Source organism: Periophthalmus magnuspinnatus, chromosome 3 (assembly GCF_009829125.3).
Source record: "Periophthalmus magnuspinnatus isolate fPerMag1 chromosome 3, fPerMag1.2.pri, whole genome shotgun sequence".
Taxonomy (NCBI): domain Eukaryota; kingdom Metazoa; phylum Chordata; class Actinopteri; order Gobiiformes; family Gobiidae; genus Periophthalmus; species Periophthalmus magnuspinnatus.
Genome location: NC_047128.1, coordinates 2,307,654 through 2,333,482, shown reverse-complemented (window position 1 = coordinate 2,333,482; position 25,829 = coordinate 2,307,654). Strand labels below are relative to the sequence as shown.

The 25,829-nt window shown below is 38.4% G+C and overlaps 1 protein-coding gene across 1 annotated transcript; it reads left to right on the top strand.

The window, feature by feature from the left end:
* The first annotated feature begins 2,059 nt into the window (after nt 1–2,059).
* Nucleotides 2,060–24,008, top strand: leo1 (LEO1 homolog, Paf1/RNA polymerase II complex component). The gene is made up of 14 exons (XM_033988168.2): nt 2,060–2,153; nt 3,199–3,338; nt 3,557–3,960; nt 5,242–5,453; nt 7,105–7,209; nt 9,861–9,955; nt 10,819–10,967; nt 12,176–12,260; nt 12,613–12,707; nt 13,973–14,107; nt 20,789–20,924; nt 21,826–22,018; nt 22,239–22,336; nt 23,749–24,008. Exons 1-14 carry the CDS (start codon nt 2,084–2,086, stop codon nt 23,878–23,880), a joined length of 2,049 nt encoding a protein of 682 aa, XP_033844059.1. The 5' UTR covers nt 2,060–2,083; the 3' UTR covers nt 23,881–24,008.
* The last annotated feature ends 1,821 nt before the right edge of the window (nt 24,009–25,829 follow it).

Sequence of the window (25,829 nt, the reverse complement as noted above, 5' to 3'; positions counted from 1 at the left end):
ATAATAATAATAATAATAATAATAATAATAATAATAATAATAATAATAATAATAATAATAATAATAATAATAATAATAAATACAACTACAATTTCATTTTTTTCACCATTCAAAAAAATATAATTTTGTTATGAATTGTTAAATGCTATGGCATCGTCTTCATCTTTTATCAACCCATGAACAGGTGTCTGGAAAATCATAAGTGAACTGAGCATGTCAGGGCAATTTTGGAAAAAGAAGTACAGATAAAGATATTGTAGAGGAAAAACTGACTTGGTTTGTTTCAAGATTACGTTAAAATATTGTACACATTAATACATATTAATGAACCCTCCATAGAAAACAACTAAAACAGATGCTGAAACAATGCAACAAAAACTGACTGAGGCAGATTGTGTGTCTTATTTGCAACTGGCAATGAAAGCAGTTTAAAAAAGCTTTAAAATTGTGAACAGGGAGTAGTTTACAAAATAATCTAATTACATACTTACTTCTTCTGGTAAACTAAATAATATTCTGTCTTCCCTTTCTGTGTTGTTTCAGATGTAAATGTTCCAGTGCAAAGCTTCCACAAACAAACAGCATGCGTGTTGTTTTGAGTAGGCCGCAGTTAAAACAAACTGAGAGCACTTGGTTTTACTCCATTGCAGTGAATATAGAGTTTCATGCAGCCTCTCGCCTCACTCATGATGTACCTCTTCTGTAATCAGATCTGTGGAGCTCTGAGGCTCCAGGAGCAGATGTGCTGTTGAATTAGATGGATGGCAGTAATCAGTGAAATTACTTATCCAGGCTGGATATGACCGAATGTGTCTTCAAGGTGTATTTAGACATACTTGTAAGCACAGAAAAATGTTGCTGCTGGAGTGATAGACTAAATAAAATGACCTCACAGAAATCTTTTTGATGAAGTTAGTAACACATTTTTACACAGGGCACAAGTTGCACTTGCAGCAGTTTACTTGCAGTTCATGAAGAAAAACAGTAAAATAGTAAACAATATTTTGACATTGATTTGGATATTTTACTTAATTCATTTTTTTTTTTTAAGTAACATAAAATTTAGATTTCCCCTTACACTTCTGTACATGGACACTGAACATTAAAGGTGTTATGTCAACTAATTGATGGCATGCAAATGATCCATGAAAGGAATACTTTACTACATCATATGGATAGTAATTTATCTAATCTAAGCTATGAAATAATTACAGACTATGATTATCAACTGAATGACTGTCATTAATGTATGATTTATTGTTTATTTGATAGGAGCAGTTACAATAAATATAATGTGGCAATCTTATGCTGAAGGGAGTTTTATGCAAAATCAACTTTTTGTGGCTTTCTACCATATTGCAACGTTGTTCCCCCATCAAAAACATGCCTGAAGTGGTTTTAGATGTCATCCATGCATGTTTCAGTACTTTAGCAATCTCTTCTGTGCCATATTTCGAACCCTGCTTATGGTTAGCTGTAAGATTTGTCCAATGTTCCACCCACAAGCCTATGTCACCCATGCTCCCACGTGACAATTCTCCATAATTATACAAAAGCATGATACAAAACTGTACTCTACAGCTTCAGAAACCTGATTCGATGTACAGTAGTTTCATTAGTGGAATACATGCCGATTGTAATGTGATAGAGCGATGAAAAGGGAGTGAAACTTAGAAAACATGTTAATACGTTGTTTTGAATTTAGTATTTTCAAAACAAAAGGTGCATGGTGATCTAAATATTTTATGTGTTAGCAGTTAATACCCCATAGAAATAAAATACTCCCTCTTTAATATCCCATAGACGTAAATTACCCCCTCTTTCATACAACCTAGAAGTTAAATACCCCACTTTAATACCTCATAGACGTAAATTACCCCCTCTTTAAAACTACAACCCATCTATTTATCTATAAGTGCGCATTTGACCTGCGCATCCCGTGTTCTGTGGAGAGCAGTGGTTCTTTTCCGCCATCTAGTGGCAAATGTTATTCACTACAACAACAAAGCTGACCCCCGGAAACAAAACCTTCAGAGATCCTCATCACTTCCGGCCGGGCACGCTTCTCTCCGGTTCGGAAAAAATGGCGGACATGGATGAATTGTTTGGGAGCGATGGGGACAGCGACAATGAGCAACAAAGAGCCAGATCTGGTACGTCTGAACTTTAATACGGATCATGAAATATTTAATCATCTAAAGTAGTTACCGTTTATATAATTTAGCAATGCAGTATTTTTGTCACCTCACTCACCCGCTCCTGTTTCCGTGATCCAAATGCTTCCAGTTTCACTTCGCTTTTAAAAACAATTTAATTATTTTAGTTTTTTGTTGGTATTTAATAACAGTCTTGAACAAATGTAAGCTTCCTGCACGATCACCCCATTGACCTGTGACCAGTGACGGGAAGAATCCTTGAACCTTGACATTGTATTTATTAAAAATGTTAAAACTTTGTAACGTATCCAATACATGGCCCAGAGTACTGTGTTCTGAATACTTGGAGTACTTTTACGCAGAGTTGCATTTAAATTATCGTGTAAAGACGCAACATAAGGGTAAAAAGCAGCTTTAGATTTCTTTCACCGTTTGTGATGCATTTCTTATCACTGACAGGAGAAACACGTGCAAGCACCACAAAAACAGTGTTTTCTATTTTCCTCATTGATTATATAGTCTGAGGCCTAAATTGTGTGATCTTTTATTTTAGAAAAGTAACTGTATTCTGAATGCCACCTAATGAAAAACTGACAGTGCTGAAATTACTCAAAATTGTAGTCTGAATACTATTCTTTAGTTACTTCCCAGCACTGAGTGTGAATTATTACTAATTTTGCAAATCTACATTATTTTAGCCTTCTAGCCTGCAACTCTATTAACCTGGAACACTATTTGGAAAACATTTGATGAAAAGCCCTCTTTCCAACTACAAACTTGACTTTGGTCAGACTGCAGAATACTGTGTGTAGTCTATTGTCCGTTGAAATTATTTGTTAGTTGGCATCCGGCATTATCACTCCAATGAACTATAGTAAATTGGATGCATTTGTTTAGCCTGCTGTTTTTCTGTATAAGAAGTATGAAGGAAAATAAACATTAACTATGTAACTATATTGTTTTTTGTTAAAGCCCTGTTTCAGATTTGATATATTCATAATTAAAATCCACATCATGTAAACAATGTCTTGTCTTGTTTCAGAGTCTGGTTCTGGCTCTGGGTCAGACTCGGAGCAGGAGAGACCGCGCTCGGCCAGCCCTGCGTCAGGCAGCGGTAGCGACAGTGAACGAGAGAGGGATGAGGATGAGGAAGATGGACAGGGGAAGGCCAGTATGAACAAGGTAAGGATCCCAAAAATAACTACAACATTAACAGTTTACATCAACTGAATCTTGCATTATATTGAGATTTTAAGATTCACTTATTTATACTTTTGGGCATTCACAATTACTCACATACCAATACCACCACTCGGATGCAAAATGCCATTACACTGCTCAAAACTGAGTTATATTTTTTTCAGATTGTAGCGTTTCAAACTCTTTTCTCTGTTTCTCAGGAGTTGTTTGGGGACGACAGTGAGGACGAGCGGCACAGTCAGCACAGCGGCAGTGACCGGACCGAGCGCTCAGGCAACCAATCAGACGGCAGTGCTCACTCAGATCAGGGCGAGCACTCAGACGCAGAGCAACACAGTGGATCGGAGAGGGGATCTGACAGAGGCTCGGACAGGGGGTCTGACAGGGGCCACAGGGATGAAGATGAAGATGAGGAAGGGCACCGGTCTGATGGAGGCAGCGCTGGGGGAAGTCCTGGGGCTAGTCCGGCTGGGAGTGCAGGGTCCAGAGGGTCTCATATTTCTAGAGGATCCAGGGGTTCAAGGGGGTCCCGAGGTTCAAGAGGGTCTCGGGGGTCCCAAGGGAGTCCGAGGTCCGAAAGAGGCAGTCCACGGTCAGACAGAAGGTGGGGACGTTTAAACATTACATTTTTTTCTGTTGTCTTTTTACCTTAAAATATCTTTAGATAATGTTTGACAGTATTGTTTCATTTCTATTTGTATAGTTTGTCAGATTAACCCTATAGAGTCGAAGGCTATCGTCACTGATAGAGCGCGGTTGCGGACTTTCCAGCAGCGTAACTCCAGCCGTGCTCTCATGTAAATTCAAACGGCGTCTCAAAGCGGAGGCACGGGGCTATCTAAATATTTTGCCGTCATTACGGTAATCTGCCTCTGTTGTCCCTCGAAGGTGACAAATGAGAGCGGGGGGCTGCGGGGATTTTCCCAGTCATTTATTCGATGCATAAAAGAAAACATACGGATGGATGTGTAAGATAGAAGTAGTTGTGTGAAAAAATGCAGTAAATTCTGATACTTCGTTTGAGATGACTTTTATGGCTAAAAAAAGAATAAAAGTCTAGGTGAGCTATACTGGCCCATAGTGTGCTCAGTCCTTAAAGGGTTCAACTGTCAAAGAATTATTTATTTTGTGACCAGATTAAGGTAATAAATATGCTCAAGATAGAAATGATGGGCAATGATTACAAATAACCCATGCATTTTCATCAGAATCAGAAGCTTGTTTCTTTTGTGACATGACAGGAGGATGCTACCTGAAGGCACTGCTCTGTCTGAAACTCTGTTAGTCTTTAATCTGAGCTGTTATTTTAACACTATCAGAAAGACCAGAAAGAGCTCACTTAGTTGGCACTACAACATGTGAGATGATTTGTGCTGTTAAACGAGTCTCTTACACATAAAATTACCATCACAAGCTAGCTAGCCTTAGCCAATAGTTTTTCAGCCAACAGCCAGACTTTTGGCTAGGTGTTAGATTTTTTTTGGAAAATCAAACACATCATGAATGCTCTTATTAATAACAGGCTCCTCCAAATGTGTTATTTAAATCTATTTTTGTCTTAAAACGTCTTTGGTAGTTAATTGGTTATGTGTGCATTGTGTCACCATGGTAACCTCTGAACATTCTGCCATACACATACATGCAGAACATCCCCAGGGTGATGTCACTGCAAACTATCAATAATCTAATAAATGGTGCAGTTTTCTCAGCTGCTGATAGATGGCTCTGTTTGATTACAGTGTAGATTTTGCCTCCGTATCTAATGTCTTGTAACAATTTTCATGTTTCATTTATTTAGTGCATTTCAGGATTCAGTCAATCATCAAGTGAAATTAGCATAAAGTGTGCCTGTGTCTAATGTAATCTTTTATTCTTTTGGATCCAGTGCACACAGTGATCCAGGCACTCCTCAGTCTGGTCCCGGGACCCCTGCACACTCTGACGCTGAGGGGTCCGGCCGCGAGAACCAATCAGACGACGAGAAATGGGGGCGTGGCGGGAAGAGTGACCAATCAGAAGACGAGGAGGAGAAACGCAGATACTCTGATGAAGAACGGGACAATTCAGATGATGAGGGCCCCAGGAACAGGAAGTTAGGTGAGTTACACTATACGGCAGCTTTCAGTTCAAGTACCGCCTGCAGTTGAAGTTAAAGCTTTACTTATCAGGACTAAACAGGGTCTATATAAGAAATAAATGAAAACCGGACTAAACGTGTAATATGCAATAACTGATGTAAACAAGACTGCGGTAGAACGTAATGAAATAGAAGAAAAATTCAAATCTGTCAACTGGACAAAAAGTTGTAGGAGTAAAACTTGGACGACTGAGGTATTACACAGACAGCATAATGAATTTCCAAAAAATACAACTGAACCGAGGAATATTGTTGGATTGTCAAAAATGTACACCTAAATACTAATTAATACAAAAAGTAATATAAACTAGATAGGATTTATTATCGTCGCGATATCACCGTTACCTTGGTATAGAAAACATTTTTATACTAACAAAGACTTAGCCAAACCATAGCTGACCAAAATCATAACTAAAAACAGTAATCTATCCTTTGATTTAAAAGCAGAGCAGAGACTATTACAAGAACACAATTTTCTCTAAATTAAATTAAAATGCCAACTCACCCACTTTGAGATCATCTTTTGAAAGGCGATCGGAGCTTGCTTTTTAAGTTCAAGGCTTTATATTACACAAAATTGACTCTTGAACTTTAAGTTATGTTAAAATGTTGTTACCTCATCAAAAACATGCCTGGAGTTGTGTTTTGTTTCATTCACACATGTTTGAGTAACTTTATTATTAGTCTGTCTACATCTCCGAAGCTCAAAATGCTCTGTTCCACCTTCTGATGTCATGTAGTGATAGTTTTCAAGTTAACACCACCTTTTACCTTTAGTTCAGCAGAGATTGGCAGTTCCAGGGCTGAAATCATCCAAGCGATTCTAGTGAAGGTGTATAGAATTTAAAAACTCAGTGGAGAACTTCCTGTATTACACATGACATCACAAGATGGAACAGAATGTTGAAACAAAACACATCTCCAGTTTGACGAGGAAATCATCATTTTAACCTCCTGAGACCCGAGCTCTTGCATGACATTCTTTATTCATTTCTCTTTGTTATTTGGGCTGATTGGGAAATGATGAGTGTAAATACAAAGAATTATCTTTTTACATTATCTCGTTTCTGAGAAAAAATTATGTCAGTGTCCTCATATGTGGACATTTTAATCATTTTGATAAAACATTTGAATAATGATTTGCAAAACCTATTTATTAAGACCCTGAAAACAGCAACATTTGTCCTGAATGTAAAAACAAAATGTGAAACGACAATTGTGCCTCTTGGAACAATGTATCTCGTGTGAAGAACTGCTGACAGGAGCAGGGAAAAAAAAAATAATAATAATAATTCTAAACTGTTAAAAATGAATATATATAATATATTTGCCTTGTTGCTGTTATTCTTCTTCTAAAAATTTGCATTGTGGCCTAGACAACCCAAAATGTGTTGTCCACATATGAGGACGCCAGGTCTCAGGAGGATAACATAGATCAGAAAATATCCCTTTAATCTTTTTATTGAAAGCGAGAATAGGATTAAGCAGTGTCGACCTCACAGCTCAAAGATTTATGAAAGATTAATTTAACTTCTGATCCTTCGGTTTGATTTCCTTTTTACAGTAGACTCTTTCATGTAATATTCTTACTGTATCTTGTGTGTTTTTCAGAATCAGCGAAAGGCAGCGACAGTGAAGACGATTTCCTCCAAACGAAATCCAAACCAAAAGTCGCTTCAGACTCAGATTCAGACAGTGACATCGGAACAAAGAAACGTAAGAAAATAACATGGTGCTAATAATTGACCTTTTTTGTATAAGTATAAAGCTGCACTATGGAACTTTTCTGGTGGAGTGTCTGCCACTGTCTTATCTCCATGGAGATTTTATACATTTTCCTGGAATGTTCCACAGTAGTATGGCATAAACATCCATCTTTCATTGATTCAGTTACAGTTGTTTATATTGCTAAAAACATCCATTGAAAACCTGCATTCTTACTAAGAGCAGGATTGCCTGTCCACTGATCTGACCTGTAGCTTGTCCCAGTGTTGTCATAGCACTTTGAGATTTGTTTTTCAAATATTAACTGTAATATAAGCAAAATCCACCATCTTATAAGTGAGTGTGACGTCACCCACAGTGTTCGGTTCCAGTCAAACGAAGCTCCTCGAGGCTAGAGTAGTTATAGGGGCCAATTTGGTTCTATATTAGGAATTCCAAGCGCAAGTATCATAGCAACCAAAGAGCCAATCTGGAGCGAGGATGTTGAAGCCCGCACCGTTGGTTTGAAGAGCAGGAGCGACCTCGGGTAAAGAAGGCGTCTGATTTGTCTGTTATTAATGTTCATACCTTGACTTACAGACACAACGGCGAAATAAAAACACCAGGATCATGTAGAGCGAGTTAACACGAACATTTTAAGACGGCAGCAGTTACAGAGAGAGGGGCGTCAGTTTTTCAATGTAAAGTGAATTGGAACCGGAGTCAATAGAGCCAGAAGCGCAGCTCATGCTCACTTCCTATTTGGAACAGGACGGCTAGCAGGTTAGCTATGTCCATTTATATATACGGACTATGACCGTAAGCCACGCCAAAACACGAGCAAAACCACAGCAGTCTTGACTCACTCATTGCCAGTCTCCAAAACGGACCAGTAATTGAAGAATAGATCCTTCACATCAACCCGTCGGCATAGCAACCACGGGTGACATACAAAAGAAGTTACATTAACAACACATAAACAGGAACAAGAACAACAAAAGGTGTTAACTCTGAACTAATCACAAAATATCAGATCATAACAGTATTATTACCTGCTTGTCTCTATAGAAAAGAATATGTTTAATGCCATAGTGTGGCACATGGTCAAATGTATAAATGTATAGCAAGGCCAGTGACTCATTTCTAAAACACCAAACATTTCACAGATTCTAACCAATAGCATTTTTTTCCCGTTTTTTTTTAAATTTGCTGTCATAGTAGTGCTTTTAGTGACACATTTTGACTTCATACAGCACACGTCTCTGATCTTTTGTAACGTTTTAAGTGGCTGACGCAGACGAACCTTCATAGCCATTTCCTTTTCAAAGCTTCCACTAAAACGAAAGCTTTTAGTTGGTCATGGTCAGGTCTAGTCTCATGGTTTACGCATTCAGGTTTTCTCCAGTGATGCAACAGTGATGTATTTGAACCCGTCATGACATTTTTTTACTACTCACATATTAATGGTTGAAGGTTAATCAATTTAGTTCAGTTTATTTTTGTAAAGCCCAAAATCTCAACAGCAGTCGCTTTTTAGAGCTGAACATGATCATTGATTTAACCAACAGAAAGTTAGAAAATCAACAATGAAACACATTGGTCAATAACAGACAAGCAAATTAATCAACAGAAAACTAGCAAATGGATAACTGTCCCATAGCGCCCCCTGTGTTTAGACCCTCCTCCTGCAGGAACCAGTGTCTCAGAGCGCCTTGTCCTTAGACCCTCCTTCTCAGCAAGGAAAAACTAAAAAACCTTGAGGAGAACCACAGTGAAGAGATCCACTCCCATGGACTAAACCAGGGCTAAACCAGGGCTAAACCAGGGCTAAACCACTGCTAAACCAGGGCTAAACCAAGACTAAACCAGGGCTAAACCAGGACTAAACCAGGACTTAAACCAGGACTTAAACCAGGACTTAAACCAGGACTTAAACCAGGACTTAAACCAGGACTTAAACCAGGGCTAAACCAGGGCTAAACCAGGGCTAAACCACTGCTAAACCAGGGCTAAACCAGGGCTAAACCAAGACTAAACCAGGGCTAAACCAGGACTAAAACCAGGACTTAAACCAGGACTTAAACCAGGACTTAAACCAGGACTTAAACCAGGACTTAAACCAGGGCTAAACCAGGGCTAAACCAGGGCTAAACCAGGGCTAAACCAGGGCTAAACCAGGTCAGGCAGCTAGAGATGTGTCCAGGACTAATGTGCATCCATTTGCAGATAGAGTTCAAGTCTGTAGGGCCAGAGCACACTCATCTAAGCGACAGAGGGGGGCTTATCCACAGTAGGGTAGGGTAAATGAGAGGAAAATTATAACATAATTAAAAGCGCTGAGAAGTCAATTTTGCTGAATAGGTCTGATTTGAACAAAAATACAAGTTCGAGTTTGGATACTTCTTTCAAAAACAGTGAAACACCCATACAGAAATACAGACTTGCCCTCCATGTGGGATTCAGACATAATCAGACTGGAACTGGATCTCAGCCTATTGGAACGCACAATTATTACAAAGGTCAAATGGATGTTATGTAATCATATTAATTCAATTCAGTTAGTAGTGGTTCCACTCTGCAGTCTTTGAGTTACTAGGCAACTATTTCCACTACTGCAAATCACATTTTTATCAAACTGTCTGTCTCTATCTTTTGTTCCACAGCAAAAAAAGCAGCTGCAGACGACCTGTTTGGAGAGGCCGATGACATTTCTTCAGACAGCGATGCCGAGAAACCCCCCACACCTGGACAACCAATGGTACAGTCCTCACCTATTCTGCTATTTAACTTTACAGTGACATGATGATGGGGATGTTCTACATGTATGTGTATGGCTGAATGTTCATCATCAGTGATCATGGTGACACAGTGCACATATGAGCAAACACTGACAAAAAGTTTTAAGATCATCTGGAAAAAATACAAAGTGGGTTTAAACTACACATTTTCAAGAGCATGTGATCAATATGAGTGTTCACGGTCCTGTTTAGGTGTTTGATTTTCAACAAAAAGGTGGTGTGCTGAAGGACTAACTGAAAAACGGTTGGTTAATACTAGCTAGCTGGAACTGTAATGTTATTTGAGAGGGATTTGTTTAACAGCACAAATCAGCTCAACTGTTGTAGTTCCAGCTAAATCAGGTCTTTAATCTGAGCTTCATTTCAACACAATCTGACCATAAAGTGTAACAAAGCCTCAGAGCAGCGCCTACAGTTAGAATATTGATGACATCAGCTGCAATGTATCAATAGATCTATGTTATTCTAGACTCACCTAAAGGGAACATATGATGAAAAATCAACTTTTGAGAGCTTGTTTTAATCGTATTCCCTTCTCATTTACCCGCTCAAAGTTGTGTTAAGAGTGATTCATACATTCATTCATTCATTCATTCTTTTCACTTGCAATGAAGATGCCACTGCTCCAAAAATCGCAGTTTTTTTAGATTGATAGATTGTACTTGCATGCATTGCACTTTGCCATGAAATATTCAAAAGTTAAATTCATAAATGTTGAACCATTACATTTGGGACTTTAACCTTGAATGAGTAATTTATTCACTGATATCTAGAGGGCTATTTTTTCATTTAAAGATACATCATAATGTTTTATGTTTTACAGGATGGGGAGGACGGTATGGAGGGGGAGCAGGCGGAGGAGGAGCCAGTGCCAGAGACTCGTATTGAGGTGGAGATTCCCAAAGTCAGCACTGACCTGGGATCAGACCTGTACTTTGTCAAACTGCCCAACTTCTTATCAGTGGAGCCCAGGTGAGCCAATATATTGTGTGTGTGTGTGTGTGTGTGTGTGTGCGCGTGCCAGTATATTAACACATTCACCTGTATAATAGACCTATACATAGTTATACATATTGATTGGGCCAGTGAACGTAGCTGAACACACACGATAAAAAGCATTTATGTTGGGTTTCCAGTGGCGCCTCTATTCCACCCCAAAGAAAAATCGAAAGGTTGATAGATTCCAATATAAACTTTGTCTCGATGATACAGCAGTCGCGTTTAAATCTCAGGTCTACAGTCAATCATGTGGTGAGAGGAGTCGCCGCTCTCTCTCATTTAGGCGAAAGCTGTGAGTCAGGCCCACAGTCTCTTTATGTCTCCTCACGTATCCTCACGGTTCAAAACTTTTTACTTAAATATGCACAATTTGACTAAAAAAATCAGTCTCTTCTGTTTCTTGTGTGTGTCTCTGCGTGTGTGCGGTGCCGTCTGTCCCCGCTTCTCCTCCCTCTCTCTGATCCAGCTCCTCACTTTTGTTCCTCTTTCTCTCCTCCGTCTGTTGTGTGTGCCCCTGCTCACTCCCCCTCCTCCCGCTCCCTCCCTCGCTCTCTCTGATTCAGCCTCACCTTTTTTCCTCTTTTCTCTCCTCCGTCTGTTGTGTGTGTGTCTGTGTGTACCCCCACTCCCTCCTTCCTCCTTCTCTCTGATCCTTTTTCCCCTCTTTCTCTCCTCTCTCTGTTGCTTCTCATCATTATAATCCAAGTTACGCAAAGTACACGACTATTTTCTCACCGTTTATGAGTGAAACTTAAGACCTACTTTTGTGAAACTGACATCGCTCCTGTTTCTGTCGCTAGCAGTAACGCACACATGCTTTTAGGCTTAATATATTGTGCAAATACTTAGATGTGGATTCCTCTACATTTCTGTGTCCTGTCAACACAAAATAAAAACTGTAGTGATCCTGTCGCCCTGCTCTTTATTCCTGTCTGTGTTTTCAATGAGACGGAAGAAAAATCTAATTGAAAATCGAGATGTGATTACTGTCAGTTGAAAGAACTTTAAGCATTAAGATTATAATACGTCTGTGGAACCAATACCTAAAGAACCATGATTGATAAAGAAGAAATATGAGTAAAAAGTCTCCCATTGAGCTGTCCTCAGTATGATTTTAGTGACGTCATCCAATCCTAGCATGTGAACGCAATCTATTACATCATCATGTCTTCTCTCCTCAGGCCCTTTGACCCCCAGTACTATGAAGACGAGTTTGAGGATGAGGAGATGCTGGATGAAGAGGGACGAACCAGGCTCAAATTAAAGGTTTGTATTTGGTTTCTCTGACGGTTTATTTACCTTATTCTGGAAGTTGCCGTGGGCACCACCATCGTCGTTTGGGCTCGATTATTTTGCATGGGGCTGCCGATCAGTGTTGACTTGTTGGTCATATGAACACTAAGCATTTTACACAAATCAACACACTTTATATAATATTTTAGCCTCAAAACTTTTCACAAATTCTCCATTGAAATGAATGGGATTCCTGCTTAACCAGAAGTGCCCCCACAAAGTGCGGTTTGGTAGCATTTAGAGGCAAAAGGGGGTGGGGCCACTAAAGGCCTTTAGTGCATATTCAAAATCTCATCGTTTTCACTTTTAATTATTCTTTCTGTAGGTTGAGAACACAATCCGGTGGAGAGTGAAGAGAGACGAGGAGGGCAACGAAACCAGAGAAAGTAATGCTCGTATCGTGAAGTGGTCAGATGGCAGGTGGGTGTTAGAAATATTGAAATGCCATTATATTATTAGTAAAAGAAAAAAATCTAATTTGTCAACTGGACAAAAAGTTGTAGGAGTGAAGACATTTTGCTGCTCATCCAAGCCGCTTCTTCATTTCTGGTCAGATTACTGGTGGACGCTGCCTTATATCTGTCTAAAGGGAGGAGCTAACTACAATGAAACTAACACACCTGTTGTTTACAGTTTCTATTTGCTGGTTACGTCTAATGAGCTACACTAAGTGTAAACTGTGCCTGAATCATACTTATTCAGGCCCCTATTAGGTGGTCTCACACCTATCATCCTTAGACCTAAATCCTAAAGAAAGCAATAGGGCTAGCCAGTATGCTAATAGCTGTGAGAGCACCCATAGAAGGCAGTGTCCACCAGTAATCTGACCAGAAATGAAGAAGCAGTTTGGATGAGCAGCAAAACGTCTTCACTCTGATAAATTTTTGTCCAGTTGACAGATTTTAATTTTTCTTTTACTATGGATCATACCTGGATGACTGAGGGATTACACAGACATTATATTATTAGGACAAATTAAAAACTTTAAATCTCATGTTGACGCATTAGACATACATATTTTAGCACTGAGAAATGCTTTTCAGTCCATCTAAAATGCAGCAATAATAAAATGAAAAATTCTATTAATTTACTCAAAAATTCTGTAAATCGCGCTTATAAATATCTAAAATTGGTATTTCCACTCTCTCCTCTTCTCATCCTTCTGCTAGCTAACACAATTTTTACAAAAGTTGCACATGTGATAACTTCCTAAAGGTCTTATATTGTGCAAAATTGACTCTTGTGAGATTTAAGTAGTGTTTATCATGTTACCTCCTCAAAAATATACCAGGAGTTGTGTTTTGATTGATATGATTGCGTAACCCTTTATTGTGTTTAAAAAGACAATAAAGGGTTACAGAACACAACTCCAGGTATGTTATATGTTGATGAGGAAACATTAGAACATAGATCAGAAAATAGCATAATATGGACCCTATAATATATTTGATCAGGGGAGTTGACAGGGGGGCATTAATTTATATTAGGGGGGCCCATGTCAGGGTTCTTGCTCTGGGCCCCCAAATTTCTGTTGATGGGCCAGTGTTTGATTGAGTGTGATGTTAAAACTAAGTATCATTGAACTGCCATTACAAAACAGTGTACTTTATTTGAAGAGATGCGAATTTTAAATATCAATCTGTGCTTTCTCTTATACTCATCTTATTTCTTCTTGTGTTTTGTAGCATGTCTCTGCACTTGGGAAATGAGGTGTTTGACGTTTACAAAGCTCCACTGCAGGGAGACCACAACCACTTGTTTATCCGTCAGGGCACCGGGCTGCAGGGACAGGCCGTGTTCAAAACCAAACTCACCTTCAGGTAAACAAAAGATATGATTTTTCCTTTTTTTTCCCCCAACGTTTCCCATTGTTTCCCAGCAATAAAGGAGATCATTATTCCCGATATGCTAAAAACAACTTGGACAATACAAACGTTTAACAAATTATACTTTTTACTTGGTCAAAACAGGACTGCTCAGGGATTAAATGTAGGCGATACGATACAATTTTATTCTTAAAATGGTGCCAAATATGAGGTTATAATTTAAAGGTGCACTGCGCAATATTTTTCTTGTCACAGGCTTTTCTTCATGGTGATATGATATTGCCTTGCTTGAAAGGTTCCACAGCATGGCATTAAACTTGATAATGCCACAAAGCTACAGGTTAGATCTGTAGAGAGCCAACTAGAGATCAATTGTTATGGCTTTTTTATGGCCGATACCGAGTGTTTAGAATTCAGAGCAACTCCCCAAATGGTGTGATTTAAATTTGCCTTTTTATACCACAGCGTCTCATTTAGTGCTGTTATTTCTTCATATTAAAGTGTCAATTTATTTGTGTGTAATTTTTAGGCAGCAGATTGCCCAAAACTGGTCTGCCTGTGCTGGAGATTTAAGGCTGATGGCCAGTACGCTAAAAAGTCCAAATTTCAGCCTATCTCTAGAGTCAACCCACTCAAGTGCTATTTTTGAGCAATAAAAATGTGATTTCATAAATGCAAGATGGTTAACTTTAATGCCACACTATGGAAAACTAAAGGCAAAGCATGAACATCTCCATGGCGACAATCAGATCACGCGCTTTAATTGAAATAGTGCTTGAATCAAACAAGACTTGAACTAAACTGTTTTGTTGTATTTTCTGGTCCTTGTTCTGTCCATGTTTTTCTTGTCATTTTTGCATCATTAACAAACTGCCCTCAGCAGATTTGAATGGCACTGAAGTGATTGGGATAATTGCTTGTTCTCCCTTTTTCAAAAATAACAGCATTAACTCTAACACAGTACACATTCAGGACATCCCTTATTGGCTGGGTGCTCCCTTTGCTCTCTGTGTGACCCTTTGGCCGAGCAGAATAAGCTCTAAAAATCTCTTCAACAACACAGGCTCTTGTTTAGAAATGTTCTCTCTGCAGCAAATCTTTATAAAAACAAACTACTTTAAGCCCCTTATAAACCCAGGCCCCATGATGTTCTGGTTTGTGGGAGCTCATGGAGAGAGTGGGTCAAGTACAGCAGCTCAGTAAGACTTAGATTGGAGTTATGGGGTCTAAAAAAGGTCTAGTGGGATTTTAAATATTAGCCAGAGCTCAGGGGTCTAGAAAATTAGTTTTTGAGTTAAATGGAGAGCAGAAAATATACATTTTAAGGTTGTAACAGTTGTATTATGGTTGGACAAAGGTATAAAGGTTTGATATAGTAGGTGTAGTAGGCCCAGAGGTTACCTTAGCTTTTAAAAGTATATGATCGGGAAATTAACGACCACCGGAAACAAGGAGGCAGAAAATGTTGTAAAAAAATATATATTTTGTGTACAATAAAAACAGCACCTTAATTGATTTATTTATTTGATAGATTATATAAAGATGATTTACAATGAATTGATCGTTTTTGTCTAATATGACCGATGATGATGATGATTGTTATTATGATTTTTATTATTCTGATCATTCAGATTATTGTTATTATGATAATAGACAGACCTTTATTGTCCCCAAGGGGAAATTTGTTTTCACACACTGTGTCAGTATGGTAAAGATTACCAACATTAAACACACACCTGACAAGACAGCACACAATGGGAATGTTACAGATTACAGACTGTTCAAGGCAGCAATGGCAGAAGGGACAAAACTTTTACTGAAGCGTGCCCGCTTCCACCTGTACCTGCGGCCTGAGGGCAACAGGGTGTAGTGAGTGTGGAGAGGGTGGTCTGGGTCTCTGCTGACTGTCCGAGCCATGCATGTAACGGCTTTATTATTGAGTAGGGAGAGGTCTGTAATGGGCAAACTGATAATTTTGGATGCTGTGTGTGTGACCTTGATGAGCTTGTTTCTGTTAATGATGGAGAGCTTATTATTATTATTATTATTATTTCATTTAAAAGAAAACCTTTATTTTACAGAGCGCTCGATCGTATCATCACACAGCTCACGCACAGACATCTCTCGCTCTCTGCTCCTCCAGTCTAACTTTACAAAGAAACCATGATGCACATGTACATTTATCTTTTATATGAATGCATTAAGAGTGATGTTAATGGTATAAATCGTTGTTAAACCAGTGTGGGTTGAGTTTGACTGGACGTTTTCCCCGTATTGATGTTTAGGGGAGTTTCCTCATAGTCTGAGCCGTTCAGAGAGAGCCAAAGCTGGTCTCCAATGTGAAGCGATTTGGGGTCGTTTGGTTTGTTTTTAGTGACTTTCTGCTCGCGCTCTGCAGCCTTTAAAGTACATTTGTTGAAAAGTAAATGCATTTCTCGCACAAGGAGCAATTTGGAAACAGTGGGAGGATTTCCTCAAATTACAAGTGTACCACAGTTGATTGGCTCAATATAAAAACATATCCAGGCGGGTTCTACTTTCAGCTGTCTGTTACATAAATTATAGTGCAAAGACAACTGAAGGAAATGTGGCGACTGGACATTGTTGAGGGTGAGTTATAGAACCACAAATGTAAACTTCTGTCTTGACCACCCACATCTGTCTTATATCTGATGAATGATAAGGAATTAATATGAACTCGATGCTACTCAACAAAGTGCTTACATTTTGTTTCAAGAGCTGTCTCCTTCATGCTTCTGAACCAACTTCAACTTCACCCCTAAAATGAACAGATAGTGCTGACCAGGTCACTCTCAGCGAGGTTCAACTGGTTAATTAAAGGTTTAAAAAAGCTGACACGTCATAATGCACATAAGAGCAGAGATTATAACGATTAACACTGCAGGAGGCACTACTCTGACTCCTCACACTCAACATGTGGCAGATAAAACATGTTCGGTTTGCTTTACTCCGTCATCAGAGTGCATTTGTATTATTGATAAATGTCAGGAATGGCCGGGATTTCCAAAGTCTGACGGCCAACATGGTCACCAAAGAAAAAGTCTAATATAACCTCTGGTGCAGCCCAATAAGATAATCTAACATCAATAAGTCAGTCTTTATTTATAGAGCCTCTCACAACACTCAGGTGACCACAGTGCTGTTCAGTAAATCAAAACATTATAAAACCATGTAACATTTTCAACAGTGGAGTAATCAAACAAACTGTGCATAGTGTCACTGTATTACTGAGTGTCATGTTATAATGTTACCTCCTCAAAAACAGACCTGGAGTTGTGTTATGTTTCATTCACACATGTTTGAATAACACTTTTATTATTAGTCTGTTTACATCTCCAAAGCTCAAAATGCTCTGTTCCACTTTGTCATGTCATGAAGCTATAGTTTTCAAGTTACCAGCTACCTTTTAGTCCAGTAGAGATTGCTAACTCCAGGGCTTAAATGATCCAAATGATCCTAGTGAAGATGTGTGGATTTTAAAAAAACACAGTGGAGCACTTCCTGTATTATCAATCAATCAATCAGACTTTATTTCTATAGCACCTTCCAACAACCAAAGCTGCCCAAAGTGCTGTACAACATTAAAAACACAATTAAAAACAATAAACATCACACAAATCAATAGAGCATATTACACCATTAAAGTAAAGAAAGTGTCACAGGGTCACTTAAGTGCTAAAGGCCATTCTAAATAAATAAGTTTTAAGTTTGGCTTTAAACAGAGGCAGGTCAGAGATGGAACGCAACTCTATGGGCAACGAGTTCCAGAGTTTTGGACCGGCCATTGCAAAAGATTGAGCGTAATATGGAACCTTTAAAAGCCAGTCTGAATAAATACATTTTGAGCCTAGATTTTAAAAGGCCAAAGTCATAGTATATATAGTACATATCAGCTCTCTGTTCATAAGTCAAGGCCTTGTTTAAGTTACAAACAGACAAGAGTTCAGTCAAATACATAAAAATAATGAAATCGTCTCATTTGACCATCTCAGTCCTGTTTTTAGTTATTCTGAATTTTAAAGAGTTAATAACACATCGCTCATGAAGTGAACTGTCCGTATTTCTCCTCATATTTCTAAATAATTCCCAGTTTTGTTTTTGTATTTTTTTTATGCAGATCTATTTTTGAATCATCTTTATTCCTTTTGCTGATTATAAAACGTATGGATGTGAGTTACATTTGTATTCCTCAGTGGAAAATCTCAATTGTTCAGAAATCACTACTAATAATTATAATAACAAGAACTACTACTACTACTACTATTACAATTGATATTACAACTACAACTACTATTACTATTACTAGCTCTATCACTACTACTATTATTATTACTCTTGCCATTACTATAACTACTATTACTACTACTACTATTATTACTATTACTACTACCATTACTACTATTATTATGTTTCAACAGTTTTTGCGTTAACTTTGCAACACAAAACTCATTGTTCAGTTTGGAAGTAAATCTGTTACTTAGCGATTATGAAATGCATTTAGTCTGTTTCGGCCATTTTTGTTACCCAGCGGCAGATCTTAATCAGTTTCTACGCAGCCACATTTTACTCAGAGCAACAAAAGTTTAATGAACTCAAACTACTTTACTGCTTTGAACTTGTGGTTTTGTTTTAGGCGCCTTTCATCTTTTGTGAAATTATCTTTGGTGTGATATAAAAGGTCTCTAGATAAACATTATAAACCTGAGGCGGCAGAAGGAACGACGCAACTACAAAAGAAATAAACACTGAGCCAAACCACCACAGGGTAAAGAGATTACACAAGCTAATGCGCTCTGGATATAACTGCTTCTGTGGGAGAGCATTTTGGGAACGCATTTATTAATATTACAATATTACACGACCGGCCAGCTCAAGTTATAGATCAAATTTGACTCGAGTCCACCTAATGAAACCTACAACGTCACATCTATATTTTGAGGAGTTTCAGTTTTGACCTGGCTGGCTTACAAGACATTTTTTTCATATATATTTATAGCTATTGCATTTTAGTTTACACAGAATAAACAAACATTCCATAGACTGTATATATAAATGGATATAGCTAACCTGCTAGCGGCCACATTCCAAGTAGGCAGTGAACATCGGTCAGCTCCATCGACTCTGGCTCTAATTCACTTTCGATTGAAAAACTGTTGCTCCTCTCTCTGTAATTGCTGTTGTCATGCTTGTCATTTTGCTCTTAAAATGTTCACATTAACCCACTCTACATGATTCTTATGCATGGAACATGTTGCAGAAAGATTGGAACTTGACAGAGTTGATTTCCTTGAATGCTTTTAAATCTAAACTGAGAGGTCTCGAGGCTGACTCCATAACATGCACTTGTTTTTCATAATTTGTCTTTTTCTCTTATCTTGGCTTTTTAATTATGTAACTGCATTTTTTAATTGCTGCTGCCTCTTGGCCAGGACTCCCTTGAAAAAGAGGTTTTTAATCTCAATGGGACCTTCCTGGTTAAATAAATAAAATAAAAATTCTGGTCTTTTTATTTTTGCTATTGTGTCTGCAAATCAAGATATAAACTTTAACATATAACATATATAAGTACATATATAAGTATTGAACTTTGGTCGCTCCCGCTAACATTAGCAATAGGTTAGACTCTTTTTCATGGGTGCTCTGTTCAAATACTGAAAGAAAAAAAAACAAAAATGATTGAAATGAGTATATAAGTTCATTCAAATCATTAAAAACAGGTGTGGGTGTGAGTGAACAATTTTGCTTGTCCTTGAAATCCAAAAAAATTGACCCAACTAAGTGAGACAGAAACATGTATTCTAAAAAAAAATTGAATACAATGACATTTATAGATTTTTTGTGTGGAAAGTATTGATATCCTGATCATAGAGCCCAATGTAGAAGAAAACTTTGGCGTTACAGGCCCTTCTCTGCTTCTGCCCCCACCCTCTGGAGCTCCCTGCCCAAACACATCAGAGACTCATCCACACTCACCATCTTCAAAAAAGTGCTGAAAACTCACATGTTCAAAACTGCCTTCAAATAACTACATCTCCTTTTTATCGGTTTCTTTCATTTGTGTTTTGTCTTCAACTGTGTGAAGCGTCTTTGAGTGTCAGGAAAAGCACTGCACAAGTGTTATGTATTGTTATTATTAATGATTTTTACCTTAACTGAACCCAAATTGTGAAATGGGTTGAAGAGTGAGAGAACTTGGCCAATGCACCTCCATAGCTCCTCCAAAGATTTTTACCCCACTTTCATAGCAGATCCAATCTCTCAAAATTTTAACCCTTTGAACATTTTTCGTAGTGTTCAAAATGACACTACAATTAAAAAAAAAAGAAAATCCATATTAGGGCTTCTAAATCACTACACTAACTACATTTAAACTGGTTTAAAGCAGCGTTGCAAACATGGTAGGGGGAGGAGTTGGGCTTCATTGTTAATAGGCTCTAATTTAACATGTTACGTGAGCCTGCACATTGAAGGCATGGGCTCAAACTCGCAACCCCCAGACAATCATTGCAAATATACTTGTCCTTGTGCTTCATAAAATTTCAGTTATACAATTTGGCCGGTGGCTTACAGAGAAGATGTTAAATTATGCTCAAAAATCACTTGAATATTTACAAAGCTTGATTTAATTTAACCTTTGAACTTTGTGTTCTCCAGGCCCCACTCCACAGACAGCGCCACCCACAGGAAGATGACCTTATCTTTGGCCGACCGCTGCTCCAAGACCCAGAAGATCCGGATCCTCCCGATGGCCGGGCGAGATCCTGAGTCTCAGCGCAACGAGATGATTAAGGTTTTTACAAGCTGCCATTTTATTTGTGTCCCTCCTCTGCTCTGTTAACGACTGATTGGACTAAAGTGTGATTTTGGCAAAAGCTTTGTTTCTGACCCAAATTGCACTCAAGACTACACCTGCAGGGGGAGTTCATGCAAAAACAACTATGCAGAAAAAAGTGCGAAGAAAAAATGTATATATATTGATTTGTGTAAAGACAGGTTAAACATACAGGTGAATCATTTAGGAGGAGTTTAATCTGCCTTTTTACCACAAAAATACAAACTCTTCAGCTAACTCCCTCGCTACTCCTTTTTACTATTGTCTCATAGAAATCCTTATAAAGTAAAATAACTGGTCCACTTATACAACTTTTGCTCGACCAAGACTCCATCGACCGATTAAAAGGCCTACAGCACTAAAAAGTCCATTATTCATACTTTGTATCTGATGGCATAAATATTCCCTGTGAGAGGTGAAGCTAACTGTAGGAACTGCTTTCTCTGAACATGTGTTACTCAAGGTAGACTTAAATCTAAGCTTTATCTGGCTAGAAAGCTGGAATTACCACAGGTGAGCTGATTTCTGCTGCTAAAAAAGTCCCTCTCACACAAAATTGCAGTCACAAGCTTTAGCCAACAGTTTTTCAGTTGGATTTTCAACAAAAGGGTTAAAATAACTAACACCTAAACAGGAACGTGAGCACACGTATTAGTCACAAGCTCCTGAAAATGTTTTCTATTGTGTAATTTTTTATTGAGTTTTCTGACTATTTCGAATTGTTTTTGGACTTTTGTGTTTGCCAATGTGTGCATTGTGTCACCATGGTAACTCCTAAACATTCCGCCATAGCCACGCATGTAGAATTGTTCTGACCTGTCCTCTAACCTATTGAGTTATTTTTGCTTATTTTTTCCAGAAAGAGGAGGAGCGTCTGCGAGCTTCGATCCGCAGAGAGTCTCAGCAGCGGCGGGTCCGTGAGAAGCAGCACCAGCGTGGTCTGAGCTCCAGTTACCTCGAACCCGATCGCTATGACGACGAGGAGGAGGGCGAGGAAGCTATCAGTCTGGCGGCCATCAAGAGCAAGTACAAGGGTGGAGGAGGTCTCAGAGGTGAGGGCTCAACCTATTCAATTCGTCATAAATGCAGTAAAATGTGTCTGTGAATGTCTTGCGATCATAATCTTTTTGTTGTAGCCATTTTAATAGTTTTTGTTACAATAATTTGTCTGGGACTGCTTCATGGTCTGCTTCTCAAAACGCATTCCTTTTCTTTTGTTCAGTTAATCAAATAGTCTCTCTTTTTTGAGTTATTACATTTTTCTCGTTACAGAGGAGCGAGCTAGAATCTACTCCTCTGACAGCGATGAAGGCTCTGATGATGAGAAGGCCCAGCGTTTGATGAAAGCAAAGAAACTGGACAGTGATGAGGTGAGTGCTGTGCTCTCCCACACAGACAGGGGGCAGTGTGAGCCAGGGCACAGAATAGTTAAACCACAACAACAAAATACATTGAGTTCAGCAGAATGTGAAGAAAGAACAAACTGAAACTGAACTGAAATGAGCCTTTTTCTTCAGATTATAGAGAATTATCAAATAGAATATAATGGGAATTAATGTCCAAATATCTGTTGGCAAAAATACAAATTTCTAATGTTTGATTCCCAGAATAAGTAGTTACCATTGCAAATGACTGGTTTTGTTCTAGTTTAGACTTGATTTGATCCTGGTTTTGTCTTTGTCTAGTAGTGAAGTCTTTTCTAGTCCTAGTTTAGTCCTGGTTTAGTCCTTGTTTGGTCCTTGTCTGGTCCTCCTCTTGGTTTAGTACAGGTCCTGACCTAGCTAGTCTTGTCTCTATCCATGTGTTTCAAAATTGTCAAAATTGGAAGCGCTGCCATTGCCACATTGATTAACAATTCACAAAAAAATATTCCAAAATGGCCAAAAGTTCTTGAAATGGCACCTTTAACCGGAACTGGAAGCATGAATTTACACTCAGTCTAGACTTGGTTTATAGAGGCACTATTAAACTAATGTAATAATCTTGCATTTAATCAATTACAGGTGATTTATTGCCCCCAAAATAATACAGGGGCCTGTGAGCCTGCTTGCCTCTCCATAGATCTGACCTATAACTTGGCCTGAAGGTGTCACCTGCTTGTCTCCATGGGGATAAGTCCATAGATAATGCCATTATTGTGGAACATACCAGGCAAAGCAATAATATCTACATGGAGACGAGCAGCTGGTGGCATACCCTACAACAGAAAAGCTACTCAGTGTAACTTTAACCTCAGTCTAGTCCTGGTTTACTCCTGATTTCTTCCTGGTTTAGTATCGGTCAAGTACTAGGGTTGTCAAAAGTATTGAAAATCAGATACTAATCGATGCTAAAACTAGTATCAAAACTAGATATTTATTTGAGCAGGTATCGATACTAAAAAAGTCACATTCACAGGACAGAAATGAATCTTCCTGAATAGATTTAGAAAAGTATAATCCACTATGGAACCTACCTGGACACTGAGGAATTACACAGATATAAGGCCACATGGGAATAGAAAAGAAAGTACTATTATTTAATGTTGAAAATCACATTCCATTGTCTAAAGAATGAATGTTTTTTTACTATCATCGTGGTATTGGAATTGGTATTGAGTATCAAGTCTATTCCTTAGTATTGAAATCGAGTTCCTTTAGTCCTAGTTGGTCCTGGTCTTGTCAGAATCTTGGTTCAAATCTTCATTCTTGGTCTAGACCTCATTTAGTCCGGGTCTAGACCAATTAGTCCTTGTTTTAATGTTTTTCGATACCTCACGTTTTTTCCCATTGATTCTCTTCAGGAGGGCGAAGGCTCCGGCAAGAGGAAAGCAGAATCCGACGACGAGTATTCCACAAAGAAGAAAAAATACGTTATAAGCGACGAGGAAGAAGAGGAGGAGGGAGAGGTGGAAGACGAAGATGATGATGAATAATTATAATTTTTTTTAGCTTTGTATTAGCGACTCAACGGCGTATATAATGGGCCGTGTTATGTTTGTATATTTGAATGTGTGGGTGACTGTTTATGTACAGCAGTGGTGAGAAATAAAGTGTCTTATGTAATTCTGGCTCATGTTTTTGTTATCTATAGGTACAGAATGATTCATGCGTGGTTCACCTTCAGCACCGGGAGATTATGAAACGAGGCAAGGCACTGTCTATGGCCAGTTTGCAAACACAATATAAGGGTTAATGGGATATTAGTGAATAGGTGAAGAATTTACCAGACCGGGAAGGGGACATGACGGTTCGCTGTTTGAATGACGCACCACCTTAGCAATTATTCACTAGTGTCAAAGATGGAACATGTGGGAATCCTGTATCTATGTGCTCTGGAAAACCTGGAAAAAATTGGGCTGTTTTCAGAATGGAATGGGGAAAAAAAGGCCAAATGTCTTAAAAAAAATATCTTTTTTCCTTGAAACTTTCTCCACACTTTGCTTGTATTGTTAGATATCAAATTAACAGCCACTATCTTAATATAAAAACTGTATAAAAAGGAGGATCTGCTTGTAGACGCTGTGATTACACAATCAGGGGGCGCACTTCTGGCTCCATCGGTTCAATTGACTTTCTATTGCAAAACTGTGCCCCCTCTCTCTGTAACTGCTGCTGTCAGGCTCGTCATTTTGGTGTGTTAACGTGCTCTACATGATCCTGGGGGTTTCATTATGCCATTGTGTCCATAAATAAAGATGTGAATATTAATAATAGACAAATCAACAGGTTTGATTGACAGCGTTGCCAAGCGCCTGCTCCCTGCTAACCCAGCATTGCGGGTGGGAAGGGGCATTACATTCAACATCCTCACTGCGGATGGGCTCTTTGGTTGCTATGATACTCCCGGTCGGAATTCCAAATGTAAGACTGCTCCAAACGGGCCGTCGGAAACGCTAAGTGGTTAAACATACCCACCCCCTTGGAGCCAAACACATGACACAAGAGACAACCCCCTCTCAGTATGAATGTATGTTTTTGAAGGTGCATTTTTAAGTATAATGTTTATAGACTTCATGAGGGTGAGTTGTGACTAAAGTAAACCATGAACTACAGTATTGAGTCTGAAACCAGGTCAAAGTCTCGTTTGAGTCTGTGTGTCTCCGGGGCCTCTTGTTCTCCTTAGAGACTTGATACAGTATGTACTCACTTCATTATGTAACACCAGAGCGTCTTTGTGTAAACATGAGCGTCTTACACAAAACAGAAACAACTCACAAAATGCAGAGCCATATTTAGGATAAAAGTCAGCGGGTGATTTTTATTGTTTAGTTACTATGGCAAAATTCCTCATGATACAACTATACTTAGCAAAAATACAAATAAAAATAAATAAATACATTAATAATAATAATAATAATAACAGCAATAATAATAATAATAATATATAACAATTACGGTATATATCATTCTTTGAGATCTGCCAATTCTGGTCATTTGAAATAAAAACTTCCTTCTCCCACCAGTTTCACTCCAGCACAACTGTACAAGAAAACCAGTGGTATTAAAGTACTGTACAGTAAATTGTAGGTACCTATACTTTACCTAGTACGTTTTACAGTGGATACTTTCTACTTTCCTACTACACTATATCTTTGATCAGGACTGAAAAGTATTTTTAAAGATAGTTTGAGACCTGCTGAAAAGACTGAGAGGGAACAAAAATATTTAAAAAAAAATTCAAAACTGGTAGAAAAAAATGATTTATTCAATTGTTTCTGAAAATTAAGCACAAATCTTTATCAAAATCACTACATTTGAGACTTTATAAGACCTCAAGATCTTAATTTTTACTCTGAAGTACATCTTTAAACAGGAACTTTAATGCTTTTACTTTGAGATTTTTCATGTGATACTTGTACTTTTTCTTCTTTGCTCCTCTGTA